This window comes from Anser anser (genome assembly GCF_964211835.1).
Source record: "Anser anser genome assembly, chromosome: Z".
In the NCBI taxonomy this organism is placed as follows: Eukaryota; Metazoa; Chordata; class Aves; order Anseriformes; family Anatidae; genus Anser; species Anser anser.
The window spans coordinates 8683859-8705562 of NC_139723.1; the positions used below are offsets into that span (position 1 = coordinate 8683859).

General features: G+C 39.9%; 2 protein-coding genes across 5 annotated transcripts in view; both read left to right on the forward strand.

The window, feature by feature from the left end:
* Nucleotides 1–205: 205 nt before the first annotated feature.
* On the forward strand, nucleotides 206–13409 carry CCDC125 (coiled-coil domain containing 125). 2 transcript variants are annotated; one of them, XM_083816867.1, is made up of 12 exons: nucleotides 206–493; nucleotides 588–954; nucleotides 2544–2602; nucleotides 3985–4071; nucleotides 4779–4856; nucleotides 5564–5649; nucleotides 8007–8089; nucleotides 8981–9096; nucleotides 9906–10013; nucleotides 11216–11387; nucleotides 12733–12866; nucleotides 12991–13409. In XM_083816867.1, the coding sequence occupies exons 2-12, from the start codon at nucleotides 690–692 to the stop codon at nucleotides 13138–13140; spliced, it is 1338 nt and encodes a 445-aa protein (XP_083672993.1). In that variant the 5' UTR covers nucleotides 206–493; nucleotides 588–689; the 3' UTR covers nucleotides 13141–13409. The 2 variants fall into 2 exon arrangements, with proteins under 2 accessions (XP_083672993.1, XP_083672992.1); XM_083816866.1 differs by lacking the exons at nucleotides 206–493; nucleotides 4779–4856.
* Nucleotides 13410–13535: 126 nt separating this feature from the next.
* Nucleotides 13536–21704, forward strand: part of ZFYVE16 (zinc finger FYVE-type containing 16) — a 35007-nt gene continuing 26838 nt past the window's right edge. Inside the window, exons 1-2 of one of the 3 annotated variants that reach the window (XM_083816857.1) lie at nucleotides 13608–13679; nucleotides 14041–14106. The gene's annotated coding sequence lies outside the window, so the exon portion shown is untranslated. Of the gene's footprint in view, nucleotides 13680–13796; nucleotides 14107–21704 lie in introns of those variants that run through there. The other 2 variants (XM_083816858.1, XM_083816859.1) reach the window with 2 other exon arrangements.

A 21704-nucleotide genomic window follows, 5' to 3' on the forward strand; every position in this document is an offset into this window, starting at 1 on the left:
GGTGCTGTTAGCGCATCAGCAAATCAACCCGTGTGCACAAGGACCGTGATTGGAATTGGTGGGAGAAATCTGGAGCTTCCTTGCTGGATCGGGACCAAACATTGCAAAAAAGCCCTCGTTTTGAGTAGCAGTTTTCAGGGTGAAGGCATGGATGGAAAATAAACGAAGGCACGAAGCTGGGTGAACTCGAAACCGTTCCCAAAACCTGCTTTGCGTGCCAGGGCGGCTGTGTGCAGAACACAACGCACCGCTCAGGAAAACACGGGAGGAGCCGCAGCCCGCCCTGCCCTGCCCTGCCCGGACAGCGGGGCCGGGTCCCGGCGGCAGGCGGCGCCGTGCCGGGCCGTGCCGGGCCGTGCCCGGGGGGAGCAGGGCGCACGGCGCCCGCAGCCGTGCCGCCACCGAGCGGGGCGAGACCCCTGCGGCTTGGGGCGTTTTCGGGGGGATTTTGGGGGCACTGGCCGCCTTCTGCACCGTCAGGGAGGCGGGACAGGTAACGAGGAGCAGCCACACTCAGAAAGCTTCGGGTTTTTCCATTTTGGTGGTGTTTTGCCGCTTTAATGAAGGGGCTGGTTTTGTTTTTCCAGGTAAATTACCTGTTGGCAGGGAAGGGGCGCTGTCCACGCGGGCAAAGTGAGGCGCGCTCGATTAAAAGAGAGAAAAAGCAAACAAAGCAGGAGGAAGGGAAGATGGAGGAAGCAGAAGAGGATGACATGGCATGCGGAGACTTGGGAAACGGACTGGGGAGAAGACCTGGAGCTGCGTACGAAGGGGAGAATGCACAAAACTATTCGTTTAGATCCAGGAAGGGATCTGGAAAGGCTTGCAATAGTTTCTTGTCAACGAAGAAAGTGGAAGAAAATGAAGCTGCTCATCCCTCCTCCAAGCGAAACAGCTTTTACGATGGATCATCCAAAAACGCTGTTACTAGTTTGACCCGACAAAAGAGCTCCGGTAAGACTAATCTGGAGTCAATTATTCACCTTGAGGAAAAACTTGGCAAAACGGGGCAGCTGAGCTACTTCACGAGGCGTCATAAAATTTAGTGTAAACTGTTTGCCAAAACCCTCTGAAGCTGCAGAGGATTCCGGGCACATGTTCATCACATGCCTCCTGGGGTCTGTCACTGCGTGGCCTTCGAGTCTTGTTCTGTCAGGGCAGCGAGCAGTGCACGGAGGAGATACTCGGTGTAACCAAGGCAGCAAAGTAGTCTCTGCTCCAAGCTCTTCCTCCCGAAATTGCCTTCCAGCCGCTCGGGCTGTGGCCCTACTTAGTGTGAAACGACCCTTCCTGGTATTTAGTTTTGCCTTTGAAAGTGACACCCTGTGGTAGAGAGCAGCTTTGTTTTTCTCTACACACATATATATATATGTGTGTGTATATATATATTATTATTAGATTTAAGATACATACAGACATATATATGTATGTATATTAAATTTAATGGATTTGTTTGGATTTCTGATTTGAATGTACCTTCCCAGAGACTACGTCCAAAATTTAGGGCTAAATATTCAAAATCCTGTTTGTTATTGAGTTGAAATTTTTGAACTGGCATAGTTTTAAGGTTAAGAAGTTTCTGTACATCTCTGTTATCTCAGTGTTGGCATTCATTTTTTCTTGTGAAGAAATGCTACGTTAAATAAAATCAGGTACAGGCAGTGGTGTTCTTTACACTTTAGCTTCTTTGCTTTGCATTTTTAGTGCTTTGACTGAAGTATTTCCATAAAACTTGCTTATTTCTCTCCTTTGCAACAAGTCCACACTATCTTCTCTACACACTGCAGTAAACTAAGCCATGTAATTATTCTCTGTAGGTTTTAGTAGTGTCAGTGAGAAGATGTTACAAGAGCAAGGTAATTCCAGTTGGTCTCACTGTACTCCTGCCAGTGCTCCTGCTGTCTTGGACCTAGGTTGTTCGTCTAGATCATCCACACAGCGCTATCCATGAAAGCACAACTAAATCCCACATGAACGTGACTTGGATTTGGCAGGAGGCTGTGTGTTAATATATTTCTGTGCTGCTCAGTTTAAGGAAAAATGGTGCCAATAGGAACCGCTTGTTTAGACAAACATTGAATCCTGCAGAATACACCACTGTACTTCATCTCAGTGTCTTAAACATTGGCCTGACTTCTGAATTGCACTAGCTACTGTTGTGTCAGGTGCAGTTGAAAAAAAGTTGCAATTTAAAAGGAATCTAAAAAATTAAATTATTTTGGGAGTAAAGATCACAAATTTGTTTTTATTTCTAAATGGAAATTTTAACCTTGAAATTTACCTTATTTTAGATTTCTTTATGACTTCTCTTTTTCTTTTCTTTTTTTTTTTTTTTTCCATTTGGTTTCTTTAACCATAAAACAATGTTGAGTTTAGGATTTATATATTTCTTAGATCTGCTTATTAGCTCCAGGAGGAAAAAAAAAACTTATATGAAAATCATCTCTGCATGTTTCCTGTTTTCAGGTTAAAGCAAATTCCCATGTTTTCTTTTGTAACTGTTTTAGTATCTCATATTCTACTATCTCCTATCAATTTTACAGAATCAAGTACTGAAATGTCAAATGAAGAACTGAAGCAACAACTTCGAGAAGCTCTAGAGGTTAGTAACACTGCCAGGTATGCTGTTCTTGAAATTGGCATTTCATTTTAATGTACTGAAGTAAAGTATAGTGTCACTTTGGCAGATGTTTGCATGGTCAGAATCTTGGATGGAATCAGATTCTTGAAACTCACGTACTACTTGGAAGCCTAATTCAATTTTATGCTAGGGAATCATAGTGTGAGATGCAGTTTATACTCTGGATTTTTAAAGGGAAAGAGTATTTTTAAAGATGTAGAGTATATTAGAGGGATTGTATTCCTTTTCTTGCAGTTTTTCCTTTTTATTGAGGCTTGCGCCTGAAAATCTGGAGAGTAAACTGAATAGTCTTTGGCTTTTTAATATACATTTTTACCAAAAGGTAGTCAACTCCTATGTTTTTAATTTTACGGTGGGTAATTGTGTTGGCATCAGTACAGGCAGAAATAACAGAGTGATCTCAGCTGTAAAAACATATACTTCACCTTTACTGTGTTCTTTTAGCTCAAAATACCTCATGGTATGGCACTTTTAAGCTGTCTTTAAGCTGCCCTATGAAGAACCTTTACTGCAGAGCAACTTAAAATGTCCAGGAACCTTACTAATTTTCAATAAAATGAAGGTAATAAATTGGCACTGGCCACAGATACAGTCCCAGTATCAACTGCTGAGATACTAGAACTAAAAGACCTATGAAATATGTTTTGGATAGCCACAGATGAACAATCAAGGGACCTACATAGAGGTTAAGCAAAAATCACTATACAAAGTAGTGAATTTTCTTTGACTTCTTGGAAATTGAAAAACTGCCTTCTTCTAAAGGGAGGAATGTTGCTTAAAGGCATGACTGGATCAGGAATCTATCTCGTTTTTGCTGTTGTTTTGTTCTGGACAGGTAATGGTCTTGATCTAACAGATAGTCCTGAAATAATATCCGTTCTATAGAGTACTGATATTTTGTATAATACATTTATAATACATCATATTATAAATACATAATAAGTCCTACGTGCTATTAATGTTTATAGTATATTTTCTTTCTGCTGGATATATAAAGAAATTTATTCTGTTTGCTCACTTAATGTAAATGCTCTAGACCTATGTTGGTATATACAACTTCTTTAGCAAGGGAGAACTGCAATATTTAGTGGTTTGTTTTGTTTTCCTAAATACACTGGAAGAGAACAGAACGAAAAATTGCAAGTATTCTTCTTTAAGGATTTTGCACTAGCATGTGCTGTTAACATTTCATCACCAGCAAGCTATTAGAAAAGAATCAAAGAGGATAAAAACAAGAAGAGATTTTTCTGGGGGGAAAGGCAAATTTACATTGCTGTTATACTTGAGTTTTTAACAGGATTATCTTGACTTTTACCTAGTATGCCTGTTTTATTTTGCTTCAGGAAACTGAAATTTTGAAAGTTGAGCTTGAAGCTTCTCAAAGACAGCTTGAAGGAAAAGATGAAGCCCTAAAAATTCTGCAGAGCATGGTAGGAGTTGTTCAGAAATTTTCTGCTTACTTTGTGGTAAAGAAAAAAATCTATGTATATATTTCTGCCACTCTTCATCAAACCCCGCAAAACTTAAAGTCTTCCTAGGGCTATACTTTAAAAACGCTGAGTCTGCAAGTCTGTACAGACTAGGCCCTTACAGTTTACTACTTTTTCTGCTGATAGAATCATCCCAGTTACTTAAGAAGACTTTACTGTTGTAGCAAATTCTCAGTAACTTATCTTTGAGGATTCCAGGATTGTAATATTTTATTCACTGTCACAACGCATGATGTTGAAATCAACTGCATACTTACGTAATCCATTTATAGTTCTGCAGGTTCTACCCTCAGACATTTGTAATAAGTCAAACCTAGATCAAGGTATAGGTATGTTGTAACCAAGTTTTCTGAGAGTTGATTTTGTGGACAGTCCTTGCAGACATGATCTCTTTCTAAGCCATGTGGTATTTTTCAGTAAGAGCCTAGGGGATTGAAACACAAGTTTGTTATGCAGTGTAGCTATTTAGTATCTTAAAATTAGAACCCATGGGGATTTATAAGGTAATTGCTAATGTTTGAAATTCAACACACTCCTGGTTAACCAAGAGCATGGACTTGTATTGATGTACAACTGAATATTGGGCTTTATTTAATTACAGTATTTGGCAGTTGTGCCTTTTCTTTTTTTTTTTTTTTTTTTTTTAGGCAGTGTTTAATAAAGCCACTAGTCATACAAAAGCAATGCTTCAAAAAACTGAGGAAGAAAAGAGAACTTTAGAAAAGGTAAGGGTGCAGGTTTCCTTTAAACTGGCACGAAATCATAGAAGTTCATCACTATTAATAAGGGGTGGTCATACTGTTTATGTAAATCTATCCCAATCTGCCATTAGCTCATTTTTTTTCCCCAACCATTCTATTTTTAACTGGAAAGGGAAAATGTTAATGTATCACTCTTGATCTAGATGTTTTCCAGCTACACTGTGTACAAATAATAACTGCGAGATACTGGAATTCTTTTTATATTTTCAGTTGGTCTGTGTTGTGAGATTCACAGTTGTTGATATTGAGTTGCATCATTTCTGAGTTAACCTTGAACTTCCAAACAAGTCTAAGAAACGAATACCCTATTTTAATTGGGAAGATGAGGAGGAGGAACGCTTTGAGCTACTTCATTAAACGGAGTTCTATTTCTCTTCTTATGTGGCCTTTCCACAGAACAGTAATGGAAGAGGGAAACATGACAGCATGGGTTTGCTTTTGTCATAAGCCAGTACAAGCATTAGCGTGTTCAGCATGGTCTGGAACAAATAGGCTAGTGACGCAGAAACTCATTGTCGTCTGCTGCCAAATTCATTTTAAAGGACATAGATTGTAGTTACTGTTGGTCACCTTAGTCTCTGCCAGTGCCAAATACAGCACCAGCTGTTCCATTTCTTCCTTCCGTTCTGAGGATTATAATGAACTTCTGCTGGTTTGTTTTGTCTCTACAGGAAATAAATATTTTGCAATGGGAAATTGAATTTGATCAGGATAGATTTAAAAACATAGAAGATACATGGACAGAAAAATATGACAGGTATTTAACTGTTTCTTTTTTCTTTCTTTTTTTTTTTTAACCGCATTTTATGCTATATGTCATCTTCATCTTGTTCCAAGTTTGCTTCATCAGGTCTTCTGGTGGTGCTGGTGGTGGTGGTTGTTTTTTGTTGTTGATGTTGTTTTGTTTGTTTGTTTGTTTTATTTGTTGTTTTTTTCTTTCAAAATTTCCTTCACGATTTGGGAAGATGAATTTAATTTTCATGTTAGTCAGATTTGTATTTTTCAGTTAAAACTACTAAAATTAATAAGTCCAATTCTTTAGCTGGCTGGCTTTGCTAGGTTCAGTTTTCATTTTTATCCTTTTACTTTATTATGTTAGTCAGCAGGAACCAGACTGTCTCTATTTACTTTAAGTGTAAATGAGGCATGGAAAATAATGGTATGTGCTTGCACGTGGAAATATCGTTTGCTGGTTAATCATTGCTTTACTTTCTTGCGTTGTAGGTATGAGAGTAGGTACAGGTAAAATTGAATGCTTTTGAGAGAGGCAGATCAACTGGTTCTTTGTTTAAGTAAGAATTATTCTGGATGGACTGAAGGAATAGATAGGCAAGCAGAAGAAGCCAGAGGCACTAAACTAATAGTGCAATAACAGACATTGAAAAAGTGACCAGCAGCCTTGCTTATTTAAATGTACATATAGTATGTCTGACCTCTACACATCAGAGTTACAATTATTTTAGTGGAGTTTTTTATTTAAAACTTTCATACTTAGAATCAAAGAATAAGCAAAAAAAAAAAATTATACATTTGTAAGAAGGGTTTTGCTAAGATTTTGTTATCTTGTTAACATCTTAACATAGTTGCAATGTCAAGGAATCCATTTTTGAAAAACCACTTGGCTTTCTGGACTCAGGAAAGTAGCAAGAGGTCCGAGATAGCTGTGAGTAACAAAATTACTGTTAATGGTTGGAAGCTAGAGACTGAGCTTCAGAAGGCTGCAAGCTATGAGCTAAAGACGTGAACTGTAGTCTCTGCAAAAAGGTTTTCAGAAATCTGAGACACTAGGATGAGAAGAATGTGTATTTCCCTTTCTTTATTCAAAGGCAATACTCCAAGTTATTATTTAGCTTTAAACAAAAACATGAAGTCACAGTATGCTGCATTTACTGGCAGCTGAAGAGATACACCGAAAAATGTATATTGCTATAACATTTAGGACTTCAGATTTCCTGGAAGCATTTCCTGTTGAATGGAAAAATGGCAAAATGCATTATAAATGTCTGTTGTATGTTCTCAGTTTGCAATGCTGAAAAGTACAGCTGTTTTTTGCGAGAGTATTAAGATTACAGGAAGTTTACTTTCTAAAATTGAGACCCAAGCCATATTGTCATATGTCCAATAACAATTTCCTGTTTTCAAGGAAGCAAGAAATTGCTAGCAAGTGTTTCAGAGGTTTACAATACAAATTTTATTGAGTTTCTAATGGTAATTATGATTTTAATGAGTTTCTAATAGTACTTAAACACATCTCTTGTTAAGCTCTGAAGTTTGGGGCATGATGTACTTTCACGTGAAAGCTTTTTTTTATTGCTTTTTAAAAAAAAAAAAAACTTTCACTTGAGCACACATAGACACAATTAAATCGGTTGTGGGTGTGGTTTCATTATAAACGTCAGCCTGTTTGAACACCCTGTGTTATCTGGATTGTAGAGAAACCTCCACATGAATGCAGAGATTCTTGCTTTTGCTCCTTCAGAGCCAACTGCAGCCTGAATAACTGGGAGTCACCCTGCAGAAGCCGGTGTGGCATAGCCTGACTTCTTAGCCTTGGTTCAGTGCCCATAACAAGCCTACGCAGAGTCCCTCAGGTGTACTGTGGTCACCTGAGTGCAATCTGTACTTTGCATTATTAAGAATATTTAGTTATTTTCATATGCTTGACCAGATGGAGGGGAGTTAGTTAGTTTTTAGTGAGAATCTCCCATCAAAAAATGCTGGGTATGTAAAATGTCATTCTTGCCTATTTTTTTTCAGAAAGCTGGCTAAAAGTAGTTTCACCTAGTTTACTGGCCCTGACTAGCAGATTCAGATCTAGCAACACACCACTTATTATTGGTAGACTTTATTACAGAAAAATAGTAGAATTTTTTTCCTTAAAAAAATTACAAGTGAGGAAAGTGATGATATATGTGTAATATCTTGTCAAACTGAATGCTCAACTATTTTCAGTTTTCATTTTTTTTCCTTGTTCTTTTCAGTTTTCTTTCCTAATTTTAATTTGTAGAAATAGTAGATACATTTTAACCAGCTAATGTTTTTTTTTCATTTGATTTCCCATTTTTTTTAAATATTTATTTCAAAGATAATACAGCCTTTTTCTAAATTCTGCAGGATATATTGTGAAAACGCAGCTCTTAAGGAAGCATTGAAACTGAGAACTGAGGAAGTTAAAACTCTTAAGTCTGAAAATGCAAGTAAGCCATCAGCCACTGTTCCTCTTACTGTTGCTCTGGAATAATTCAGGAGTTAACTATGAATAAAGCTTTCCGTCAGGACAAGTCCCTTTTTACTGACAACTGATATTAGTGGATATGCAGCAAATCTCTTTAAATAGACGAGTACTGTTTGTTATTCTTGTCACATTGTCACTTTAACTGGAAAAAAATATATTAAATGATAGGAAAAGTCAGGGTAGATGTAGCATGAAAAGTAGATCGGGTCTGAAAGAAACAGACCCGTCTTATCTCACTGGCTTGGTGACACACTGGGTGTGGAGGGAAACAACCTCTTGTGTTCCTGTTCATGATCTGTAAGGAGGGAGCAACAGGCCAGGAAAGCTACAGAATGCTTCTGCTACAATTAAAGTCGTTACTGGAGATACACACTTCTAATGTCTCTAGATTCCCATAGGAAAAACTTTGAGGTATTCAGCTTGTCAGCTTTATAATGGAGTTTTCCAAACTGTATGCTATGCCCATGCTGGGTTGGGTCACACATCTCAAGCTCCTTTCCCTTATTTTTGGTTTCCAAAAACCTTTAAAATGGCTGAAACAGATCATTATTTTCCCAGCAGTGTGTTTTTCTAAAAAAAAAAAAGTCTGCTGCCTTAGTTGTAAGTGGAAAAAAGACATGAGCACATAATGGAAAAGGAATATTTGAGACAGTATCTCTGTAAATGGGTCATCAGCTCTAGGAAAAGACAGAAGAAAAAACAAGTGGGATCTGAGTTTGTAAATCTATGTAGTCTCATCGTATTCCCCAGATGCTTATACTATAAAACTGCTTCATTTGGCTGTAGTTAAACTATGAAATTAAGGAAATCAGAACAGCAGACTTTTCAGTTATTTTCCTTGTTTATTTCATAGTCCTGAATCAGCAGTGCTTGGAATTTCTTGCAATGCTGGATGTGAACAAACAGAAGGTTGTTCAGGAAAACATGTCCCTGAATAGAAGCAACATCACAGACATTACCGGTCTTGAAGTAAGTATGAAGTGTGTTTTTCAAAATGGCTGGTTCAAAGATGTGTTCTAATGAGGTCTGCAGTAGCATAAGCAGGCTGACAATTTCTGTCTTTAGGTTACCTCCTTCCAGTAAAGTAGAAGGGCTGTCAGCAAGTTCCTGGTCAGTGGAGGATGTCCTAATAACCTCGGTGATGTATCTAAGAACATAGGGTGATGACCTTGTGTCCCAGATTGTCATCTGGAAATCTGCATTCTAAACTTTCTTCCTTTACAATATAAAAAGCAGGCTCTAGGATACAATGCATTTATTAATCTTTCCAAAAGTGCTCAGTCTGGCAAGATCACAGTGTAAGACTATTTGTTTGATACCTGCTTCATGGTGAAAGCTGGAGGGGAGCAGTGTTTACAGGGATGTATTGACACAGATTTACTGGAATGCAGTCGTGGCTCTTCTTACATATGAGCACACTACTGTTTCACCTTGATTTTCTTGAGCGTTGCTTTGTAGATAAGTACTGAACAGAAGACTTCTAAAGCCCATCTCCTCTGCTGCCTTTGTAGTAGTGAGTTCAGATTTGAACAGCTAATGGGCATATTTAGATTCACAAAAAGTACATTAGTGTCAGATATGAGATTAGTGCTGAAAAATATACTTGACATGCGTCATTGTGAGTTAAAAGAAATCATGCCTGAATCTTTGTAGCCTGGTTTCCCTGACCCTTACATTCCCTCTGTAGCTGCAGAATGTTTTTTGCTAAGTCATTTGGCATCTCTTGCATTGTGGTGTGTATGCTGATACTTAACTGGTGATTTGTTTTGGATTTTAAGCTGGCAGTTCTTGGAGCCTGCACCTGCAATACTTCTGGGGGGCAACCTTGTTCCTGTGCTAAAATGGCAGCTGTCACTCGAAAACAACTTCTTCATCTCAAGCAAGAGGTAATGCTGCTTGACTTAGATATAAACAAGTAGAGAGGTCAGAAAAACAAATTTGCTCAAAAAAAAAAAATAACCGTACGCAAACTGATGTGTTTTAAAACAAGAATGCATCCCAGAAATAATGTTTGTTTGTGATGCCCTGATTGTTGCTGATATAAAATTGTAATTATGATTTTAAAGATCTACTAGTAAAAAAACAAATCTTGTTCAGTTTTCTTCCACTCGTATTTTTAATATAAAAATATACACACTCAAAATGTATTACACTCTGTAAATATGTACACAATGTGAGTGTGGGCTTCCACTGAAAAGGATAATTTCCTTTTCTCTTTCCTGTCAGTGCATTCCACCCCATTACACCACTCCCTCGTGTTGATGTCAGCATTCAAACAACTGCTCATCCAGCTAGGTCATGGTGTGTTTACATCACAAATAAATCAATAAAATTATTTTCAAGCCCTTAAAGTCTTTAATTTAGTAAATCTATAGTTTTAGAAAGAATAATTTTTCTTCTAATTTGTATTTGAACCTGCAAGTGTGGTAACCATTCTAGTGCAGAAGTTCCAACTGACATATGGATCTTGAAAATAAGTGGAACAGAATAGAATAGTTCCAGCTGGAAGGAACCTCCAAAGATTGAGTCCAACCACCAGACTACATTGGGGCTGACCCCAAATTAAAACTTATCAGTAAGAGCATTATCCAGATGCCTCTTAGACAGGCATGAGGCATCAACCACCTCTTTAATACTTTCATACCTCTTTTGTATCAGGGTTATTATACCTTTTTTTTTTTTTTCTGCTCTGCATACAGGTACGGAACAAGCTGGTCTGCATGTTCAGAGATAAGTAGGCACCACCAGCAGCATAGCTAATGCAGTGTGTAGGTGGTGTCAGGTACATGCGTAGAAAAGGGTACAGACTTAAATACACACTTTAAAACATATCTCTTTACATAACAAGAAACCGTTTAGTCTGGTTTTATACTACTTCCCCAATTAGATATATTTAAAATTTGCCTGGTCCCTCATCAGTTCCCTTTTATGTGCACAGGCCTGCCTTGGGAACCACTATGGTGACCTGGTAATATGAAAGTGCTGAACTGCATTAGTGGCTTTAGTCTATCTCTTAACTTACATTTTAAATTAATTACTGCTTCCAAATTGCTTAATATACTTCACATTTTCTCTTAATCAAAACCAGATCGAACTTCTGAAGAAGAGTAAAGATGAAGCTTATATAATGGCAGATGCCTTCAGAATTGCATTTGAACAGCAGTTAATGCAGCGAAAGGACCAAGCTCTGAGACTTGCAGAAGTGATAAAGATTAAAAAGGAAACAAAATTTATAAACTGGAAACGTCTGAAAGAGGATGGTAACTGGGCATGTTATGTATCAGTAAGAGTCGAATAGAAAAGAAGTCAGTTGACAGAGGAGCACAGGCAGACTTTTATTGCATCAAATACGTGATTGTAGTTTAATTGCTGACTGAGACCTCCGAAGAGCCCAGAAAAAAGGAAAAATGTGAAAACCATAAATACACTAAGCAGTGTGGCACAAACTTCTACCAGAAGTTTCTCATGTAATGCAGGATGTCTGGGTATAAGTGGACTATTACAGTAATCATAATATAAAAACTACTGTAGGATGTTGGTGTTACTAGTCTAGCTTTTAATGTAGCCTTTTTTATTACATGCTCGTGAAGTAAATTATCTGAGTTAAATCATGCTAGAATAAATAAACTTATCCAGGATGACAGTAATATTCTAGATATTAAAGATCTCATAAAAGCAGCACAAAAGGAAGGTAGCATCTGGAAATTTTAGTCTGGCTGTTCAAGATGTTATCAACATTTTATTTTTTTTTAATTATGTGTAAGACTTAGGGAAGGAGACGTGCAAAAAGATATATACTGAGCTTTTTCTGAAATACTGAATACAATTATTTTTAAATTTCCAGTTTTTCATTACATATTTCCTGGCATTAGTATTTCTTCTTCTTCTACTACTGCTTAGCATGATCATCCACGAATTACAAATCCCTTTGTAAAAGAGGAAGATTTGTCATTATCCTTTTCTTTTTAAGGAAAAGCATAAAGAGAAGTATTTAAATACTTATGTCATGGTCAAAACCATAGAATTGAGGAGCAGAACACATTTCAAGATGTATTTGTGTTAGCTATTGACCTGTAATGTGCCAGGCTTAGAAGTTTTGTGGGTCTTCTGGATTCCTTGGGCACCCCCAGGAAGCAAGACAGGATACGTCTTCAGTGTCTGTTTCCCTTTTACCAACGTCAGTATTACGAAGCTCTATATTGTGGTACCAGCATTTTGTAATTTTAATGTATTTTAATCTTTTTTATAAATCTTACAAATTTAACAAGTTGTGCCAAAGAAATCTATTTTTTTAGGCTACCAACTGCTTAAAAACACATTACCGTGAATTGCCATATAGTTAGAGCCAAAGTTTAATTTTCATATGGCAAAAAGAACTTTTATTTTCAATTTGCCCAAAGTCAATGATGAAAAGTCCATTTAGCCTTTATGAGATGGCAAGGGTGGTGCTGCAAGCAAATAACTTGCCGTATTATGTACTGTACAAGCTGTAGCGTGCAGTGCCCTTTTAGAGAGGTTGCTTGGAGTTCAGCTTTATGCATGCCCATTTTGTCCCAAAGCAGCTTTTCTCTTAAGCATTTCCATAATTTATATACTTTTTCTTAGGGTCTGTCAAGTTACAAGGCAACAAGAATAATCTCGGACAGAAATTATCAAGCCTGCTCTCATCAGACGCGGACAGCAGGAAAGTTGAAGAACTAGACAACCCTCATGAAATCCTGAAGATATTAATAGATTTGGTTAGTTTTTTGTTTTATTTAATAGTCAGCATGATTCCCTAGAACAAACGTAATTGTTGATTTACACGGGTTGACTTGTTCTTATAGCTTCTTTCTTGTCTTTCCATTTTAAATAAATGTGCAGATAAATGACAAAGAGGAGGCCTTGGCTCATCAGAGAAAGGTTAGTTACATGCTAGCCCGTGCGATGGAGCTTAAAGAGAAGGCCTGGGCAGAAGATACAGAAGGCCACCAAGGCAAAGCTGTGCAGCCCCTGGGGCCCTCCGGGCCCTGACACGTGGGCTGCCACAACGTTGCCACTCAAAATGGACTTTCGTCAGCTTCTGAGGCAAACGGATTTGCAAACTGGCTTAAAGTGCTTCGAAAATCACACTCCTGGCCCTCAGAGACTGCGCCCTACAGAGAAAGTGACTCATGCGGAACGGTGAGCGAAACCGTTGTCATTTCAATACAGAGGTCAGGCGAACAAAAATAAAGTCTTTTTCTTTCTTTAACATGGATTTTGTTGACTAAGTAAAAATAAATAAATAAAATAAAAAAAAATGTAACACGGATGGTAAAAATAGATAAATAAAATAAAAAAACGTAATACGGACGTTGCGGGAGCACCCACAGCGCCGTGCGGCAATGTGGCAGCGCGGCGGGCGGGGCCGTGCGGGGGCGCAGGCGCCATGTCGGCACTGCCCCGCGCCTGCGCCGAGCCACAAGATGGAGGCCGCCGCCGCCGCCAGGGGCGGGCGCTGCACATGCGCCGAGCGGCCACCGGGCGCGCAAACAGGGGGCGCCGCCGTCCCGGAGCCGCCGCCCCGTGAGGTGAGCGTTGAGGGGGGCTCCGCTGCCGTCCCCCCGCTGCGGCACTGCGGGGCGGGCGCGTTCCCGAAGCCCGTTGATGCTCCCTTGGCCGCCGCTCCAACGGCTCCTCCGGCGGGGGGCCGCCGGGGGAGCAGCCGAGGCTACGTGCCGGGCTGTGCGGCAGGGCCGGGGGTCTGCGGCGGCCGGGCAGCGTCTGCCGGCCCGGGAGGAGAGCTCACCCGTCGCCTTCCGCCGTGTTGGGTCTCTCCCGGCGCTGGTGGGTGCCGCTTGTGGGCGGTGGGTGCCGCTTCCCTTCCCCGGCCTAACGCGGGTTGAGGAAAACGCGTCCTGAGCTGTTTTTGGGTACTGAACTGTGTTCCAGAGCTGAACAAGGAGCTGTGTACTTCAGAGCTGATAAGGTGGTCATGAGACGGAGAAACCTTGCGCAGTAAGTGTTTTACGGCCTCAGTAGCATCAGTGAAAGCACGCTTTGGAACTCGAAGGTGTGGCGTTTTCGGAAATGAAACAAAAGCACTTGATTTGTTTTGGTGTGGGTTGCTGCTTGCGTGCTGTAGCAGCAAGCTGTGCAGTCCTCTAGCAGCAGTTCTACAGTGTTGTGTGTTAGACTGCTTAGGTGGATAAATTGCGCCCAGTGATTTAGTGATATCTTTGCTTACTTCTGTGCAGTTGACTTAGCTATAGGATGCTGAATATAATGGGCATGCTTATGCTACTCCAGCTAAGGCATTAACTATTTTAAGGCACGCTTCTGGATAAACTGGAAAACATTGTCACTCTGTATTCAAATGCAAACTACAGTGGTAGAGAGCTGGTTATTAGTGTGCTCTGGAGAAATGTCTACTGGTTAACTGACAGTACGAGATGCTATTAGTGTCTGCTGCTTAGGTTCTCTAATATGAATATCTGATCATTAATAATGCAAATCAGAAGAGATGAGTATGTTGAGAGAGCACTGATTTCCTTTGTCTGGAGTATGATACTTCAGACCTGATGTAACAATCACGTTCTCATGACTCAGTTTCTAAAGCTAAATTATAAAAGCTGATACAGCCAATAGTGATAGCATTGTGTGCAGCATGTGAGAGATGTGTTTGTTCAGTTGGGCAAGTGGATTCTTCAGCTGCGTTGGTACTGCTGATGTGCCAGAGCACTGCTGAAAATCGGTAATTGTACAGCGTGGTGGTTTCCCTCAGCTGGGCAGCCGAGCTCCACCACAAACCGCTCTCTCACTCCCCTTCCTCAAAGCGAAAGGGGGAGAAAATACGATGAAGAGGGCTCAAGGGCTGAGAGGACAGGGAGATCACTGAACAGTTATTGTCGCAGGCAGAACAGACTTAGCATAGGGAGATTAGAGAAATTTATTGCCTATTACTAACAAGCAAGAAAAGTGAGAAACAAAGAAAAAATAAAACCACCTTGCCCCATCCACCCTCTGCCACCTCCTCCCCCTGAGCAATGCAGAGGGGAATGGGGGCTGCAGTCAGTCCCTGACGCTTCATCTCCGGTGCTCCTTCACGGTCCCGCTCTGCCCCTGCTCCCCGTGGGGTCCCTCCCACGGGATGCCGTCCTTCCCGAACTGAGCCTGCGGGGGCTGCCCACAGGCAGCAGCTCTTCAGGAACTGCTCCCACACGGCTCCGTACCACGGGGTCCATCCATCCCCCAGGAGCAAACTGCTCCAGCACGGGTCCCCCACGGGCGGCAGCTCCCCCCAGACCCCCTGCTCCTGCGTGGGCTCCTCTCCACGGGCTGCAGCTCCGGCCCGGGGCCTGCTCCTGCGGGGGCTCTCCATGGGCCGCAGCCTCCTCCAGGCCACATCCACCTGCTCCACCGGGGGCTCCTCCACGGGCTGCAGCGTGGAGATCTGCTCCGTGTGGGACCCGTGGGTGCAGGGGGACAGCCTGCTCCACCAGGGGCCTCTCCACAGGCCGCAGGGGAACTGCTGCTGCCTGCCTGGAGCACCTCCTGCCCTCCTACTGCACTCACCTTGGGGGCTGCAGGGCTGGTGCTCACTCCTCTCTTTCAACTGCTGATGAGCAACTAGTTTTTTTTCCCCTTTCTTAAATCTGCCGTCCCAGAGGCTCAAACAACATCACTTATTGGCTTGGCTCTGGCCAGCAGCAGGTTGCTTTGGAGCTGGCTGAAACTGGCCTTTATCTAACATGGGGCAGCTGCTGGACTCTTCTTACAGAGGCCGTATCTGCAGGCCTACTGCTACCAAAACCTTGCTACATATACCTAATACATCCAGTGACATCTTTTCTCTCTGTGGCATGCATGATACTATTTTCTGGTCAGAAGAGAAGTAACATGTTACTGTGGCTGAGTAAAAGCAAAATTTAGGGGGGCCTGAATATGATGTTACGTTGAAGTTGTCTGATTGCTGTTGGTGATAATATTGTTAGTGGCTTTTTATTGTAGTTTTTCTGAAGAAATTTTGTTCAAGTAACAGAATATCCCTCTTCAGGCAAGGACTGCCTTGCAGTAGTGTTTTGCAGTGTGCCATGTCGGCTTTCTCTTACGTGTCTGAAAACTTCTGTAACTTTTATGTTCATTCCCTGATTCAGCCAGTAAATTTGCAGTGCCAGCAGCTCCTGCACTTTTTTGGTTGGATAATATGTTGCATTGGTCAGCAAGAATCATTTTATTTTTTATCTGACACCACTTAAGCTTTTCTCAAAGCTTTTGGTCAGTTATGTTGGTTGCTGATGAGCTCCACGGGTAGTTGTACCCTTAGGTTTTTGGTGTGGTTTAGTTTTGTTGTTTTGGTTTGTTGTTTTTTTTTCTCTGTAGAGCCTCAAGCGTCTAGTTTCTGGTCACTCTTAAGTATAATGAGCAAGCACAATAATGGAGTTGAAATAATGCAACTTTTCAGTGAGCAAAAAGACTTTCCTGATGACTGCAATAGCGGTCTTAATAAGAGGCTAGTTTTCAGGAATGAAGACCTTTGTGTGTGTGTGTGTGTGTGTGTGTTTTATTATCTCCAAACCTGATCCACTTTAGCAGGCCTGGATTCTGCAGGGATGATGGGTTGTGAGTAATTGAGCTCTGGTAATATATAAAGTAATGGTAATATAAAAGCCTACATATATCAAGCACTACAAAAACTGTTTTTTAGGGATTTTTAAATATCAAAAGACTGCTTGTCATCAGACAAAATTGGTTAGTAAATAATAACGCATTTATAAATTTTACTGTGCAAATTATAACGGAAAACTACTAACTTTGTGCATTTAGAGACACTGTCTTTGATAAACTACAACATAGATTGCTAGGATAGAGAATAACTAAAAAATGGCAAACGCGTATTATGTTCTCACTTAAATAGGAGTGCACTTAGAATTCCCTAACACTAAGTGGTTTTTGAACACTGGAATATGTGCCTATTACATTAGAAGTGATTTATAAGGTTATAAACAAAGATACCTTTTTTTTATTATTATTATTATTTTAATATATTGACACACTTGTTGCATGGTCATCTAGATGACATTATTTGCTTCTCTTGGGTGACATTTTTTATTTAGTAAAATATTTGCCTCCATTTCTTAAGATACACTCTTTGTGCGGTGTTAGGAGTTTGCCAGGGACCAAGCCTCCTCTGATTGGGCAAATAACATAAGCAAACCTGCACTGTTTCCATTTGTTCACTTTAAACTTGCAGGTAAAGAAGGGTGTCTGACCAGATGCCGACGTGTGCTCAGTACTGACTGTTCAGTTGCTCCAGAGATTACCACAGAATAACACTCTAATACTGTTCACGTTGGCTGTTTGGGATACTGACTTCCTGAGTTCACCATGATGAATACTGCTTGTTTTAGCAGTTTTGTTGTTAATCGTCCGCTAAATAAACTTGGGTAAGATAATAAAGAAAGCTTATCCTGTAATTATGCCATAAGAAAAAGCTTTGAAAGCCAAAAGACTGGCAGCAAGCTTGTTTAAAAACAAACCAAACATTTACCTAGAGAAGTGGCAAGAGTTGTCTTGGTGTGCCTTTTTGTAAAACATTAAGGAAAACTTTTTCTGTCTTGAAGCTAAAGGATAATCAACAAAACGAAGGCTGTTGGCTGGAATAAAATGTACTTTTGCCAAGCCATGTACTTGGAAGCCCTGGTGATAGGTGAGATCTTCAGTGATCTGTTCTTTGGTGAGATTGTCCATCCATTAAGTGAGACACGCATAAGGACAAATGGTGTGATGAGAGTTGATGATCTGCAGTGGTTCAGAATGTGTAGAATTTGAGAGTTGTCTTTTGTATATTTGTGGCTGAAGAAGTAAGTAGTCAGTGAGCACTCCAAGGCTTCTCTTGTTATCTGGCCTTGTCCTTCAGTCATAAGGTAGACAGTAAAACTCATAAGGAAATAGATTTAAATGGCTCAGTTTAATACAGTTGTCTGTGAAAGAAAAGTCTCTAAAACCGGTCTGTAAACTAAGTTAACCGATTCAACCATAGCTACGTTCTCCAGTCTAAACTTGTCTTTCTGAAATAAAGCTTGCTCTTTAAGATGACTTCTAGCATTAGAAACTAACTGTTTAACGCTGTACTGTAGTCATTTTTATGCTTTGATATTTTTTTCCTGTTTTGAGGAGCACTGCTATATGTCTTCCAGTCTCCTAGCACATAAATACTTAAGATGAAAGCATAAAATCTTTGGCAGACAGTGATTTAAACAGTGCTTAAAACTTAAATCTTTCTACTTTGGAAAAAAATATACAAAATGGAGCCAGTAAGAGGCTCGAGTTGCGTGTCCCCCTGTACCATTAGACCTCAGATACAGTTATGAACATTGTGTTTTAATTGTTTACTTAAAACAATCAATCGATCTCTCACTTAGAGACAATCTTGTGAGAGCATTCAGAGCTCTAGAAAACATGTTCAGAAGACAGCACTTAGCAGAAGGTACATGCCTTTAAGTCCATAAGAGGTGGCAGCAGCAAGGAGGGGATTGACTCTTGTCCTGAAGGTCTCTGTTTGACACACAGATCAAGCTTCCATCTATTTCCTGGCAGTAATTCCTTCCTGTTTGTGCACTGCCCCTTCTGGTATGGTGGCATGTTTGTTGTTTTTTTTTTTTAATGTGTCTATGCAAGGACCTCATCTGGATGAAAAATAACTAAGAAAATAAATTAAAAATGTTTAAATTAGCCAGGTCAGTTCTTGCTCTGCAGAACATGTAACTGAACAAATCATAACCGGAGTGATTTAAGGAATGGTACAGGGGCAAGTTGTTTATAAAACATTTCCTCTAAAACCTGCAGTGTCCAGCAGTCATCTTCCTCTGCGTTCATGCTCTCTCCATGCCCATGCAAAATACTCACTTCCCTCTCCTTTCTCAGTCATTTGGATTTTTGATGCTTTTGTGGGTGGACCTTTAACTAAAATTTTCTACCTATTTTAAAAACTATGGTGATGCTGCTGTAGGTTTGAGACAGTTAGAAGTATAATTCTTGAAGCTGAGTGTATGTTCAAAGTGAATTACTTTCGTTTGAGGAAGCAAGCAACCATTTAACAAAAACACGTCACTAGAACCTCAGAACTTCTAGTTCACTTCTTGTTTAATGTAAATATTGGGACTGGCTGTAGGCAGCTGTAGCAAGCCAAAAAGAGAACCTGCTCTCATTCCTAAAAGAAAGATCTCAGACCAGAAGGATTTTACAGTTTGCTGGTGATACAGGTGTTGAGAGCAGAGAGGTGGGATATGGGTAAGGTAAGGAATTACTGTTGTCTTCTCTGTTTTTGCGTTGATTTGGGGGAGATGAGGGAGAGGAGATGGGGGAAGGTGTTGGAGGGCTGTTCTAGAAGAGCTGAAGATCTGTGAAACACTTCAAGAAAGGGTAGTTAAAATAATACGAGTAATATACTAGTTATTCAAAGTTATTTCAGCTGTTCGAAGTGCTTTATCACCTCAGAATCATTTTATTTCAAAACTGTAGGATTAACTAAATGTGACAACTTTATTGGGATGGAGTGATGTATCATGGTAGATCTTCTGAGATTTTTAATGGAAATGATTTCATCTGTATCTTAAACTCTGTTGTGGTTTGTATTACATAAAATTTCAGTTCTACAGTTCTTTGCCCTTGATTCTTTCTGTTTTGAGAGAGGTCAGTGGGCTAGAAATGCACAGTGCAAACACATCCTTCTAATTAATTATTTAGCATTATAATCAAATACTGCGTGTATACTTAATTCAAGATTTGTCATGTTCTAAGAATGAAAAATGCCATGGATAATCTGGAAGTCTTTTTAAGTACAAGACAAAATTAGTTGAAACAATGACTTGTTTCTCCCCTATATGTGTATAATTATCATTATCTTTAAATATCAAAGTTTGTTTTGGAGAAGCTTCTGTTGTCACTGAGGTAGGAAAACGTAACTCACTTCAGAGGAGGTCTTTAAGTCATCTTTATTGGTGATAGACATCCATTTCGCTGACAATTAGTTCGTTGTATTGCTTTACTACTTGGCGATTTTAAAATAACTAACATTCTGATTACTGTAAATTGGGAGCTCAGTTTACAGGACTGTACGTCAGTGTTTTATGTAGAGAATTAAAGAGTCAAGCAGTAGGATTTAAAAATCCTTGCCAGGACCTTGTGCCAGGTTAGTGTGTTTCATGTTGGAGACCTGTTCTGGTGGGTAAACGAGCAAGAAGTCCCCTCTCTTCTCCCTCTAAGTACATGACTTTGTTCAGCAGTCTGATCTGGCTTCTTGTGGGATTAGGTGGTCGTGGTTGCCAGAGCAAAGACTTGGGGAGTGGTGAGGGGTCCGTGACCACCCCTTTTGGTCACAGCTTCTGGTCCATTGATTGTAACATCAGCTTTACCTGAGTGGTCAGGACATGTAAGAAATCCCTACAGAGTGTTAAATCAGCTTTATGTATCTCTTAATTCCTCCATTTTCTCATAATCCTTCAATATTTATAGTTTCTATAATCTCTCCTAATTTTTTGACCAGCAATTTTGTTGGTGTTCCATTATCATATCTTTACAGGTGGTATCTATGCTAGAATTGCTTTTAATTAATCACCAAAATCTGTTGTAAGGCTCTTAAGTGGAATAACTTCTGCTTCAAGTATCGATCTTCCACTTCTCAGGAGGTCGTGAAATGGGACAATTGTTACTTTTATTTGAATACAGTTTTCACTGGTAAGAGAAATGGCATTAAACACGTACTTGCTGGCATTTGTAGTGCTCATTATACAGCTGTGTCAGACTTGACTTAATCATGCAGTGTGCTGAAGGCTGTGGGAGTGACGGCTGAGGATACAGATACAGCAGTATATTGAGATTGTTATTTTTTTATATGGCACAAAGTACTGCATTAAGTTCTGACAAACACTGTTTGTTTCAACTATCTTGTGTTTTACAGATCTGTATTTAAACTATAGCTTATTTTGAAAAAGTTTTCTTGTAACATGCATACTGGTAGAGTAGTAGGTGAACATTACAGATCTGAACCATTCAACGAGAAGGGAAACTTGTTCTTTTGTGAAGTTAGTAGGGCATAGGATCTAGACCAGTAGCTGCAGGGTGGCATAAGTGGTAAGAGGATTTAAGTGTTTCTTTGGTCTCTAAGCATTGAGGAGAGATGGTCTATTGAACAGCGTAGGGTGTGAAGTCATCAAATGCACAGAGGCTGAAGTGTGCTTGCTGATCAGAGCAGCAGGGATAACAAGGCAGCCCTCCACAGGTCTAGTTTCCAGATGAAAGGAGACAAGTGATCCAAGTCCATTTGGTTTACTTGAGGGAAAGGTAAATGACATCTTGATTATATGTTCTAGATAATTGTGCATTATGGGTATTCAGACGTGAAACAGATGTGGAATTGGGAAGCTCCTCAGAGTGACCAAAAGGGTATAACATTCAGTGGCTGGAGATCTTCATTAAAGAAATGAAACAGGATGTTTTGTAATGTAGAATGTAATAGCAAATAGCTTTCTGGTGAGTTGGCGAGTATCTAAAATGAGTTTTTTTTTTGTTTGTTTTTTAATGATCTCAGAGTCTCAGAGAAAGTTAATGGGTTT